This window comes from Carassius gibelio, chromosome B8 (genome assembly GCF_023724105.1).
Source record: "Carassius gibelio isolate Cgi1373 ecotype wild population from Czech Republic chromosome B8, carGib1.2-hapl.c, whole genome shotgun sequence".
Classification (NCBI taxonomy): domain Eukaryota; kingdom Metazoa; phylum Chordata; class Actinopteri; order Cypriniformes; family Cyprinidae; genus Carassius; species Carassius gibelio.
The window spans coordinates 8,477,686-8,490,766 of record NC_068403.1 but is presented as its reverse complement, the minus strand read 5'-3'; the positions used below and the strand labels follow the sequence as shown (position 1 = coordinate 8,490,766).

The window sequence follows — 13,081 nt, the reverse complement described above, 5'->3', positions numbered from 1 at the left end:
TTAGCCAGACCCTGCCGTTAATGATCCCTTTCTGTCCGCTGCAGAAACATAGCTCTTTGATCAGCCCCTGACTCACACATGCAACCGTTACATTGTGACAGATGGCATATGAATCATTAAGTCACCAGTAGATCAATTATTCATCATGAGTAAAGAGCAAACACTTAACTAATTGTCAAACATGCAGGGAGAAACAGACAAAGAGGGAGAGTGACAGAGAGAGCAAAAGACAGAAAGAGACAGAGCAGACATCTGAAACCGTAATAAATTACAAATGAGTGCTAATGACGCACGATCAGGGTGTTTTAACTCGTGACCCGAACTGCTTGATTTATTTTGCCTTATAAAGCAATCAGTATAGGCAGTATTTTACACAGCAGCATGATACTATGAGAGTCCTTTTTAGAGAGCACTGAAAATAAAGATACAACTTTACCTGACATCATCATATTGAGTTTATTTGTTTTTGTTACAACAGAAGTACTGGATGTACATATTAGCTTAGAAAGAAGAACCTTCAAATACTGTATTGGATGAAAAGAACCCCGGAACTGATAATGAAATCCGTTCTCGTTCATTCATTCATATATTTAATTATATAGAGCATTTTACTGTGCCAAACAGTACTTAACCTGAGGATCACAAACTATCTCACAGTGTAACATAAATCTCTTTATAAAATGTATTTTTTAAAATTATTTTTGTTTTAATTAAATAATGTATAAATTATGTAATAATTTAATTTGTTTGACTGTATAGTTATGTAATACATTTAAATAATTAATTTCATTAAAAATTTTTACATTACTGTAAGATTTTTTAAGGGGCTTCTCTGGACTTTGGCCCCAACCACTGACTTAGCAAGATATGGCCTACATCAGTGATGTGACTTTCCATAGTAAATAGCACATTTATTGAAAACAACTGAAAAACAACCGAGGCCACTGAACAAGCTAAAACTGAAAATTGCAGGACTTAAACTGCCAAAAATGGAAAACAGTATATTAACAATAAAACAGTTCAGAGTCATAAACATATGGTTTCATGCACCCAGGTTATCATGTATTTTGTCTTTACCTGGGATGTTTAGAGCAGCTACATCACATTTTAATGAGATATTTTTATCTGTAAATGTCACATAGTATTTTGTAAAAGAGTTTGTCATAACAACAAAGCTTATAACATCTCGTAGATTTCAAAGACCTCCCTCAGAGAGTAACCAAATTTTTTTTAGATTTTATTTCTTCCAGATTAATTATAAATTAATGTGTGCTTTACCCCAGATATTGTTATTTATAGTGATGCCCACCCAACCTTCATTTGATTTATGAAATGTGTATTAGTTTGAACATCATCTGAGGTTCAAATGTTTCCTTCACCGTCACTGGAGCTTCACACAGCAGCAGGGGAAGTTCTCCCTCCATCTGGTTATAAGACACACCCCCCTACTTTCACCATATCAATCTTTCCTGTTGATTACAGTGAATATTATTTAAAATATTGGTGTGATCATATAATTGTTACTATAATTAGAATCTAACTGTATTATGAATGGTTTCATAAATGCATTTTACTACAGAAATGCTAGATTCCTGATTGGTTGGCACATTCCAAGGGTGTTAATTACATTTCTATACTTGCACAGCTATGTAGTAGTAGTTCCAGGTTTGTTGACCGCATTACTGTTCCACAGGAGCTCACTTTACCAGACAGAGAGAAAAAATGATTAGACAGACACAGAGTGTCCCAGCCAGTTATTACCTATCCTGTCAGTGTGCCAAGCCAGTGAAGGAGAAATTACAAGCACCAGAACAGGTCGTTGTCCTGAAGGAACTTAAAATAGAGAGTAGAAATTAGCCTGAAGAAAAGAATGTTCTTGCATCCATTTTATTTGCTAATTCCTTCATTTAGCTCTCTATTTGTAACATCTCTGTTTTTCATTATCATTTAGAATCAATTTCCAGAGCTAATTCGTTTTACTAAGAAAATAAAACAATCCATGGTTAAATGAAAAACAGTAGAATTATATAAAATCTGAACAATGAAATAGTGTTAAATATTACTCATGGACTTTGGGGACATTTTTTTCTGATTCATTGACAGGTCCAACTGTCCAAATGAACTGATTCACTGAAATGAATCAGATTCCCAAATGGTGTGCTGCAACACACTGATCTCAGTCTGCTTTTTAAAAGGCCTCAAGAGAATATTGGTTCAACATGTTGCCATACACCAGGGGTCGGCAACCTTTTCGGCATGATGTGCCATTTTTATTTTTTTTGGTTAACCACTGTGCCAACACCACCTATGCCCCCACCCCACCCCACCCCACCACCACACACCACTTTTTTTTAAATGTATCAATTGCAATTGTGTTTTAAACCATGCCAATTTAAACATTTAAAACAGTTTTAAGCATACAAACAGAAGATGCAGAAAACACAACTGAGAGCTTGCACGAGTTCGGTGCAGACACGGAAAGCCAAGCATACACCAAACTGAGCTCTTCTTCGCTTCCTCCTGTGCCTGAACGAACTAATACACCTCGCCAGTTTACATATATAAGCACAAAAAGACATGAAAAGATTAATTCAGCACCTGTGCGCTGTTTGATGCATACAGTGTGCATGCAGAGAGCCTTGTCTACACCCGAGTTGAGTTTTGAAAATTTTCACCTCGAAAGTATCCTCGAAAAAATATTTGGTTATGTCTTAAGTAAAAGTAAAAAATTTGCGAAAGAAATGTTATTTGTATCTTATTGTATGTATTATAGTGACTGCACCTAATTTACTAGCTGCAGTCAGTGTCCTTAATGTTAATTCAAGAAATGAAATGGGAGAAAACCACTCACTGCTCTTTACTGAATTACTTTGTAGTTGTAACAAGAATTAATCTATTTTTAATTTATACAGTAAAGACAATGCAATGCTATTTACATGCTGTCCCTGGACACAGTTACAAACTTAAAATTTTTATATTTGTCTATCTGTACTATTTGCACAATTTCAAACAGGGCCCACCAGTCAAACCTGCACCGGAGCCCCGCAAACTCCACCTATGGCCCTGTACACCGATCGGTCTGCTTCAAGTTGAACACACAGCTGCTGCTGCCACTTTATGACAATAGATTTACAATTCAAATTAGGTAGTCTGTAATCGATGAGAGTAGCTCATTGGAAAATGACTGAAAATGCCTTTCATTTTGCACTAATAATTGCTAATGCCTGCCAACTGCAATCACCAGTAAAACATAGTTCCGTGTTTTTTTTACTATGTTATCATAAATATTGTTATCGCAAATATTCTTGAAATATTGTGATATAATTTTGAGGCTATATCGCCCACCCCAACTGGGAACTAGAAAACGCAATCATTTTAAGCTCACCTTACTACAACAACATTTTAGGTTTACAGAACTTATTTTAATTAAGTCCAATTCACTTTATTTTGAGTGAAATTATCTATCTTTAATACATTTTACTGTTCAGTTTTACAGTGATATAGATCAGTATCTATATTATATAATGGAATTTGGGGGAAAAAAATCTAAGCAAAGCGAAAGAAGAACTGTTGCACGTCTCCGAGCTAAACACAGAAGTGTTTTGTGAATGAATGAATCTGCCTTTTTTGTAACCCCTTTAATGCTGATCAGATCATTCAGTGGAGAATAGTATATAAGCACGCAAACCTGCATCTCAGAATGTGCACAAATATAAAGCTCTCTCTGAATGGACAAATTAACACAAAAATCAAGTCAAAATGCCTGTCTTGGTAAATATCCTATAGCAGACAATAGACATACTGGATCATTGTGTTCTCTTAAAGTGACAGCACTTTGTTAATATTCAACAAAGAAATTACTCACTGCTCTTGATTGAATAGCTTCTGTAACTTTAATAAAAGTTAATATTGAATTTATACAGTCAAATATGCAATGCTGTTTTACATTTGATTACCTAAAAACTAATGCTAGACCTACCTAAGAAAACTGAATATCAGTTTCTTTTATTTGTATCTTTACTCTATTACATTTATTTGCGCTGTTGCTTGTAGTTAGATAGATTATTGTTATTTTCTTCATTTTTATTTTACAGTATAATTTTTAGCTAACACAGCACATATCGAACCGTACCGAAATAGTTACTCTAAAACTGTGATACACACCAAACTGCAAAAAAGTTAAAACCATTCCTCTCCTGATATCAACATATTGTAGGATCCTGGAGCACCATATGGAACATTACCAATACATCAAAAGAAAGCCGCAGGGCGTGAGGTCTTTTGCTCAGACCACCCACCTTGTCCATATACATCAATCAAGCTGACAGCTGATTGGTTCAGAGCATTTGAATGACAACTGGATGCCTGCAGTCTTTAAAGATCAACTATCTATACAACAGTTGTGTCAAAATTATTGAGACAAGACATGCAGTAGAGAGTATTTTTAGAGCAATGCATATATCTGGCAAAGAGTTTGGTTATAAAAAGCAGCTGTATAAAAGAAGTTAAGACTGGTCACTCTCTGATTGCAATTGCAAGACTGTTTCAAAACATACAACTGCAATTAGGTTCTGTGCAAAAAATCAATTGTGCTTTTCAGCCCCTCCTGTGATTAGTTGTAAATCGCCAGCACGTGCTTTCAGATGGAGTGGCATTTACAGAGCCATAGTTCACTGACAAGCTGCACAAAATCGCGTTCATAATCCGCAATGAATCTCCTGCGATTTTGAACATGATTTTGTGTAGCTTGTCAGTGAACTATGGCTCTGACGAAATGCGCATGAAAATCGCATTCAATTTTTTGCACAGCCTTAACTGCAATATATTTAAACATTTTAATTTCAAAGCAAATGTGATGCCCTATGTAGAAAATCTAATGGTCAATCTAATTTCAACACTCCCAAGTCCACCCGGAGCATTTATGGGAAGTAAATGCAACAAATGGGTTATAAATTGTCAAATTTGTAGAACCATGGGAACATTAACATAGGACTGACCACATTTTCATGGTTAGGTAATCATGCTGGAGGTCATTTACAAGTGTTAAAGGTACAAAAAAATGTCAAGGGTGTTTTTTAAGGTTCAGAAATGGAATGAAATATTGTCATTAACAAAATAAATTGTTCTAAGTGTAAAACAAAATTGTACAAAAGTGTTTGATAACATGGAAAATAAAAATTATTTTAAAGTAACAACAGTTCAGGGTTCGGGGTGACAAGGAGTTTCACACTGTTCCTGTTCATTGGAGCATCTGCGTCTCATAGTCAAGACTCGAGCTTGCTGTTCTTACATCAGCAGCTGAGGTAATGATAGAGTGTGTGAACGCATTATCCAGAAGAAGCTGTATTGTGCTAGTCATGTGGCTTAGTAAAGGAGCTGCTAGCAGACAGGCACTATAATTAACACACAAAACATGTGCACATCAAACACACAAGCCTATCTTACATGCATGTTTTCATAAGTGGTCTTGTAAATGCAAGAATTGGATTAATGCATCCTAAATCCTAATGCATTAAAAATAGCATGGTAACACTGCCACTACATATTCAAAAGTGTGTACCTTCCCATCACCAGTGAAGTACATACTTTCAGTGTGTCGCAGAAATATGGGAAAAAGCATGCAAACTATATTTCTCTCTGCAAACTAGTGTTGTCTACTAGCCCAGTTGATGTTGTCTTCTATATGCTCCTCATTATGGATATATCAGCAGGGTTTCTTCCAGTAAGCCTGTGACAGATGAGCTGTGATAAAACTAAGGCTAACCCTTTTTTCCTGCTCTAACGTCACACAGCTCCCACTATTACTGCACAGTCCCTTCGAGCCTAGCGCTTCTTAAAAATAGCGTGGGTGTAAAGCCCTGCTAGATCAATTGAGGCCTTGCACGGATGACAGCTGTCTGTCCTGTCAGAGGGTGGACACCTTCCGTGGTGCGACAGGCTCCCGGCAAACGAACTCAACTCCTGTCAGGAGGGAGAGATCCTATATGCTTCTGCCTGCTCGCCAAAAGTAGAAATTATTGTAGGCTCACACCACAGTTTCTTTACAGCAAACAACTGCAGGGAGATTGGGGAGCATAGATTTAAACTTATTAATCAATTAATCAACAGCTGTTTATGAGAATTAGGCTACCGCTGGGCTTATGTGAAGCAGGCCAGGCACACAATCTCATTAGGAAGTGTGTTTACATTTGTTACCTGTCTCCAAGCATGATAACCTAGCATTAATTGGAGCTTAGTGTGTTTTTCCGACACTGTGATTTTGCTTTTCTAATCTAATTATAACAGGTAGATATGAATGTTTAACACAGGGTCAACAGTACAATGACAGTGGGAATTTTGATGAAATCCAGAAAAGCATGCTAATGCTAATCATAGTCTACAGTATCTGCAAAATTTCAGTAAAAAAACAACAACAACAATAGAGTTTTATTTTGTACTGGCATGAATAAGCATAACAGAGGTTTACAGTTATTCATAACAATTTGCAGATTCTGCAGTTCAAAATATAAAGCAATTTTTTTTATAGCAGTCAATAGTGAACCAGTTGGTGTACTTATAGTATGTGGCCAGTAAGAGCTAACAGGGCCATACTAACAGCAAAGCTTTGACTATTTGAGTTAAAATGGCATATAACAGTACCAAGCAGCAAGTCTGGCAGGAAATTATTTAAAATGTAAATCTTCCAGCAAGCCAAATTCACACAACATGGTCACTGCCTACTACTGTCTAAGTCAGGGGTGCCCAACCCTGTTACTGGCGATCGACTGTCCTGTAAAGTTTGGCTCCAACCCTAATCAAACACATCTGCCTTTAATTTTTAAGTGAGCCTGAAGACCTTAATTAGTTGCTTCAGGTGTTTGATTAGGATTGGAGCTAAACTTTGTAGGACAGTCGATCGCCAGGAGCAGGGTTGAGCACCCCTGGTCTAAGTGTTTGACCCGGTTATATTTTTTACAAACTTAGTCAAAATAAATTTAATTTCTCTGGTTGATATCTTGGTCAGTGGTTCTTGGTAAACAACACTTTTTTATATTATCCACATAAAAGAGCTCATTCAGCAAATCACTGTAGCTAAACTATGTACTCCGAATAACTGTTCTTCCAAAATATCCAAAATAAATTCTCTAATTATGCATCTAATTTTGCTTCCTTAAAAGCTCAGTTCCAATTTGGAACATTTTAGATTACTTAATTACTTAATTACTTCAAAAGAAAATAAGCCTACAAATTATTTTTCTTAAAAGTAATGACTCCCTAAAAACTAATTTAATGGGGAAAACAATACATCCAATATCAACACTTGAACACGTGAACAGAATATGTTTTAAAGTAAAAATTACTGTTGTTAGTACTGCTGTTTGCTTGTGCACTAGAGGAATTCATCATTTTCCACATCCAAAGAAATCATGTCTACTGTCACGCATGCACGTTTTCATTAAATTGGCAGCACAGACCAATGCTGGTGGATTTGAAGGATGCTTATCAGATTCTCTGAGAGAGCTCTACATGTTTGGCAGTGCCGGAGAGACACAGATAGAGCGTGCGAGGGGAGTACACCATGCCAAATGCCCACAGCTTAAAGAGGGGGCGGGTGACTAGTAGACATCAGTGCTTATTAACGCCATTAGGGATGAGGTCCTCTCATTCCCCAAGATACTGGGTGCTGGATGTTGACTTGCAACCAGACCTTAGATTGCCAAGACACCATTTGCATTTAAATGACTGGAGTCCTGAGCCAGCCGATAATAGGCTTTAAGGAAGGACTGGCAACCCATTTATCCACCTACTCACAGCGACTATACAATCAGACTTCTGCACCATGCCACCATACTGCGCTAATCTGTACTTCCTGTACACAATGCTGCTAAGACACAGTCAAGAGCAGAGGAATGATAACTAGCACAAAAACACGCCCGCATGCACTGATAACTGTGAATGCAGCGACACTGGAAAGAACACAAGTACACATGAATTTAGTGTCAACAAATGCTTCAATGCCATGCTGAGTACTTGGATGAACTAGGCAGTATGTGCTTAAAAAACCTAAAAACAATAGATTCCTGGTCTTATGGTGGATGAATTATCAGTCCACGTTACTTCAAATAAAAATGAAGTTTGCCTTCATAACCGAAATGCTTTTCTTTTTGCTTTATGTTTTCACATATCAATCAGTTTTCAACTAATAAATAATGTCCTGAAACAATGCATTCAGTAAGATAAAAGGCATTTGTAGTCAATTACTTGGCATGCCACTGTTGCAAGCTTGTACAACAGTTTATTTAATAATGACTTAAAATTATTAAATTGAAAATAATAACTGCAATTACCATCAATTTTCAATTCAGTTTTTATGTAGTAACAATGATGTCATATATTTGATGAGCTTTCCACCCTCTCTCTCTCTCTCTCTCTATCATTCATTTTCTGTTCTTTCTCCTTGTTCTCTGTGCACATGACTTCATTAAAATCTAATGAGCTACTATGACTCATCTGATACCACCAGATCTTATAATCTTCACTCAACTCCTAATGAGGGTGCAAGGCTTTGATGAAATACTGCCTCGCCATTTCATCTAGACGGAGGAACATAGACAAGATATGTGCAAGTAAAAGGAACAGAGAAAACTTGTGCAGATCTGACTGCCTATATTTAGTCTACACATATGCAAAATACTACAGACTTTACACCTTTGTTCCATCAGAAAAATGATATAATCTATAAATCAAAGGGCAACACCTTGCACACAGGTCAAGTGTGGTAACATGACACTCAAAGTTCAATCAATTTCAACTCTCATCTCATCAACCAAAGGTTACCAGATAATCAGGAATATCATTATGTGGGTACTTGCAGCACACAAATTTTGTGCAAATACAGTAACAATACGTACAACACAATGACAAAGGCATAAGAAATGAATCATCATCATATACACAACAGATATTCTATAGAAATTAATAAATAGTACAATCACTTTATACATGTTTTACCACCATTCAGCAGTGCTGCTACTTAATCTCATTTTAGCTTGTAGTCAAAATGTGATGAGAAAAAATTAACACAAAGACTTTAAATATACAAAATGTCTTTCTACTGCATTGTCTACACTAGCTGCAAACAGAAAAAAACATGCTGCATGACCATACAGCCCAGTTAATGAACAAATGAATTTTGTTTAGAGAACGAATCTGAAAAACAGATCTTATTGGTTAGAATCAGTCTAATGAATGAATGAAAAAATTATCAGTTGTGATCATCAGTAAGAATTTTTAATGTAATACTTTTATTGAGGAACAATGCATTACATTGATCAAAAGTGATAGTTAAGTATTTGACATTTAAAAAAGAAATTAAATAAATTCTTATATAAAAACTTTCTATTCATCAAAGAACCCTGAAAAAATATATATATATACATTTTCTATAAAAGAGTAAGCAGCAAAAAAGGTTCCTGCTTTTCAGCTTTACTATTACAGGAATAAACCCAATTTAAACATATACAACATTTTTATATTCAAAACTTTTAAATAGTGATATTACTCTACAATATTACCAATATTTGTAATAAAATAAATGGAGTCTTGGTGACCATAAGAAAAAAAAATCAGTAGTAAATTTACAGTAGTGTAGGCACAGATGACCAATTTGGAACTGGGGGGGCCAAACAGAAACTGAATTATGTAGGAAACATGCTGAGGAAATTTCTTGATATGAGTCACGTTAAAGGGTTTTCAGACTCTCAGTCATCAAATTAATTACACTTCAACCTCTCTGAACCTTATGATTACTTATGATCAGTGCTGCTACTGTGATGTCTGTAGAATGATTATATCATGCTGCAGATGAATATTTGTAGAACCAACTTTGTCCTGACTTACAGGCACAGAAGTGTACAGGTGCATCTCAGTAAATTAGAATGTCATGGACAGTAATTCAACTCAAATTGTTAAACTCGTGTATTAAATATATTCAATGCACACACTAACGAATTGAATTGATTTAATATACGCGTTTCACAATTTGAGTTGAATTACTGAAATAAATGAACTTTCCACAACATTTTAATTTATTGAGATACCCCTGTATATAAGGGTGTTTTGTGTGTGTTGTTAATGCTGTGTGTGCGTGCCAGGTTTCAGTAAACACTGTACAGGCCCATGAGAAATTGGGGTTAAGAGGTTAAAGTCTTTCTCGCATTTTTTTTTCTCTCTTAATCCAGACAAAGTTCCAGGGCTCATCAATAATGAAAGTGAGCTGGAATCATGTAAAATTCTCTAAGAAGCCCATCTCCCTTTGTACTTTAACACTATGACAGCAATTAATATTTAATATGTATCATTACATTGCACTGTGTATGTGTGTGTCTGCTTTTTTCTTTCTTTCTCTTCATTCTTTCTCTTTTAGATAGCTGCCCTCTCTTAAAAAAACAGATGAAAAACATTACGGCACTGAGCATTTTGAGTAAAATGGCTACTGACCCAGCCTTCTAAATTGTGGTTTACTCTGCAAATGAAAGCTGCAGCAGCCTTTCCCTTGAGGAGAGCACTTCTTGACACTTTTGTTTTGACAGCGCTAAAGCAATATCTGTTCTTGGTGATAGAGTGTTTTCAAGGTGCTGTTCATTTTTCCACTCAGTCTGGCCTGAAAGTTAACACTCTCCCCAGATGATTCAATCAAGCAGAGTTTAATGAGGTAAAATGACGCAAAAGTCCAGTAAATTTCAGTAAAATCCACAACCGTGTGTTGTGCAACATCTTGCCAAAGCAGAATATAGCCCACAAAGAAGCACTCTCATTTTCAACAGTGCAAAATACAAGGAAACTTATCAAAAGATTCAGCTGACTAACTCTGATCTGCAAGCAAAGGTGGAATAAAACCATGCACTAAAATCCATAACCAGTGAAGGTTTAAAATCAGTAAAACCAGCGTCATTCAGAAGATAGTAGCACTTGTTACTCACCCACTTAGGACAACAATGAAGTCCATGACATTCCAGCCGTTTCTCAGGTATGAGCCCTTGTGGAATACAAATCCCAAAGCGATGATTTTTATTCCAGCTTCAAAGCAAAACATTCCTATAAAGTAGGGCTCTGTTTTTTCCTGAAAAACAGAGAATGGATTGGGTGTAAGACAACAGAAGCTACCTATAAAAAAAAGGGGGGGGGGTGCTATAATTTAAACTTGACCTAATAATGCCATCTAGGTAGGGTGCTCATCAGATTTTGAATGTTTCGATTCAACAATATAATTATTAAGATTTAATCATTATTAATCCTTAATTTAGTTTTTACTTACTGAGTTAAAAGTGCCACTACTTGCATCTTTTTAAACAAGCACTCCTCAGAAATATGTTGCAGAGCAGAAGTAAAATAGTAATGAAACACTCTTTGAATAGGTGAGTGATTCAGTGGGGGAAACTACAATCTGAATAAAGTTGTCAAGAACAAATAATATGAGGAAGTGCACAAGAAACTTATTTTGCACACTATACTTGAGGGCCGTACTAAATTCATTTAAAGAATAACTGTGGTCTCTAGACCATGATCCAGAATAGTAGGTTGTCTCATCACACAAGCTGCTAGAAATGCAAATAAGTAGATAACTAGGCCAAATTGATTCATTTTTAACAAATGATTTGGATAAATGAAAAATGAAAAACTTGAGATTAAAATTAGCTGAAAGAGGAGACAATGATAGCAATGCTTCATGTGTAGTTTATATATGTATATTTAAGACTGTAGGCGTTTTCTCACAAGTCTCTTTGACATGGGTGTCTTATCGTCTCCAGGCAGGTGCTGCTCCAAGGCCAGGACGATGCAGTTGGCAATAATGGTGGCCAGGATCATATATTCAAACGGAGTTGAGGAAGAATGTTAAGGAAGAGTACTTGAGACAGATTGTGAAACTGATGTTTAGCCATTGAAATGCATATTAACACAAGATCACACCCTGTTACTGTGCTCACTGTGAAAAGTTAAACAGCACATACTATATAACATACTAGTATACAACAACTTTTCATTTGTCATTACTTATATCTGACCATAAAAAAACACAATTGAATTATTAAAATCCTAGTTCCTCAGTCCTAATAGTACATTAATAAAACAGCCTATTTGATTTGTGAACCTGTTTGAATTAAAAAGAAACGACTTGAGATAATGATTCACTCACAAATCTGACAAATTTAACAACTATGGATTGTCATTTAAAAATAAAAAAACCTATAGTCACTATAGAAACTTCCAAAATATTAAAAGTACTTCCTAATAATTCCAGGTTTTTCATGTTGGAGGGACACCTAGAGCATGTTTCAGGGTCCATGTGTAAAAGATCTGCTGTCTTTCTCCCTCACACACACACACACACACACACACAGCCAACAAGTGCATGAAGACCAATGCCTTGTCCTGTCAAATGAAAGAGAGCAGCAGTTCACAAGGTGTTTTCAGGACCCCTGTTGGTTGTGAGTTCACAGTCAGCCTCTGATTTGCATGTGTACAGAAACGTTATATTTTGCTATGTTGGCAGCTGGCAATATCTGCCAGTGTGTGTGGGGATGGAAAAAAACAGTAAATAAAATAGCCTAAATCTGCTTAATATAGAAGAAGTTCAGTACAAATAGAACAGGCAGACCTCTGAGAAAGTCTCTCTCTCTTGTGTGCCTTTCTTTTTGGCTATAATGTTGCCATTTATCACAGTATTTCTTTAAAAAATGTGTTGCTGGTAACTTAATAGGTGGATACATAATCTTAGCTTTTGTAAGGAGCAAAAGAGAGTGAGAGGAACATAGAGAGAAAAAGAGACTACAGCCATTGCAATCTGAGAAAGAGCAATAGAGAGACAGTGGGGGAGATAGAGAGAGAGAGAGAGAGAACGGTATCCGTGGCAACAGGCTCTCTCCTGTCTGCCATAAGTCAGTGCTCAGAGTTAATATGGTCTCTGAGCCATCAGTGTTCTCTACATACAGCTGAATGCATTCGTGCAATCAATACTGACTACACAAACATCCTTTCATTGTACCCACCATGACACACGATACTCAATATTTCTTCAAAACCGTTTCTAAATAAGTAAATA

The 13,081-nt window shown here is 36.1% G+C and overlaps 1 protein-coding gene across 7 annotated transcripts in view; it reads right to left on the bottom strand.

Moving 5' to 3' along the window:
• Positions 1 to 11,880, bottom strand: part of LOC127962971 (voltage-dependent R-type calcium channel subunit alpha-1E-like) — a 60,983-nt gene extending 49,103 nt beyond the window's left edge. For all 7 annotated transcript variants that reach the window (XM_052562597.1, XM_052562596.1, XM_052562601.1 and 4 more), the window contains exons 1-2: positions 11,755 to 11,880; positions 10,962 to 11,101 (exon numbers count right to left, since the gene is read on the bottom strand). In XM_052562597.1, coding sequence (XP_052418557.1) covers positions 10,962 to 11,101; positions 11,755 to 11,847 — 233 coding nt within the window. In that variant the 5' untranslated portion in view covers positions 11,848 to 11,880. The remainder of the gene's footprint in view (positions 1 to 10,961; positions 11,102 to 11,754) is intronic.
• Between the last annotated feature and the right edge of the window lie 1,201 nt (positions 11,881 to 13,081).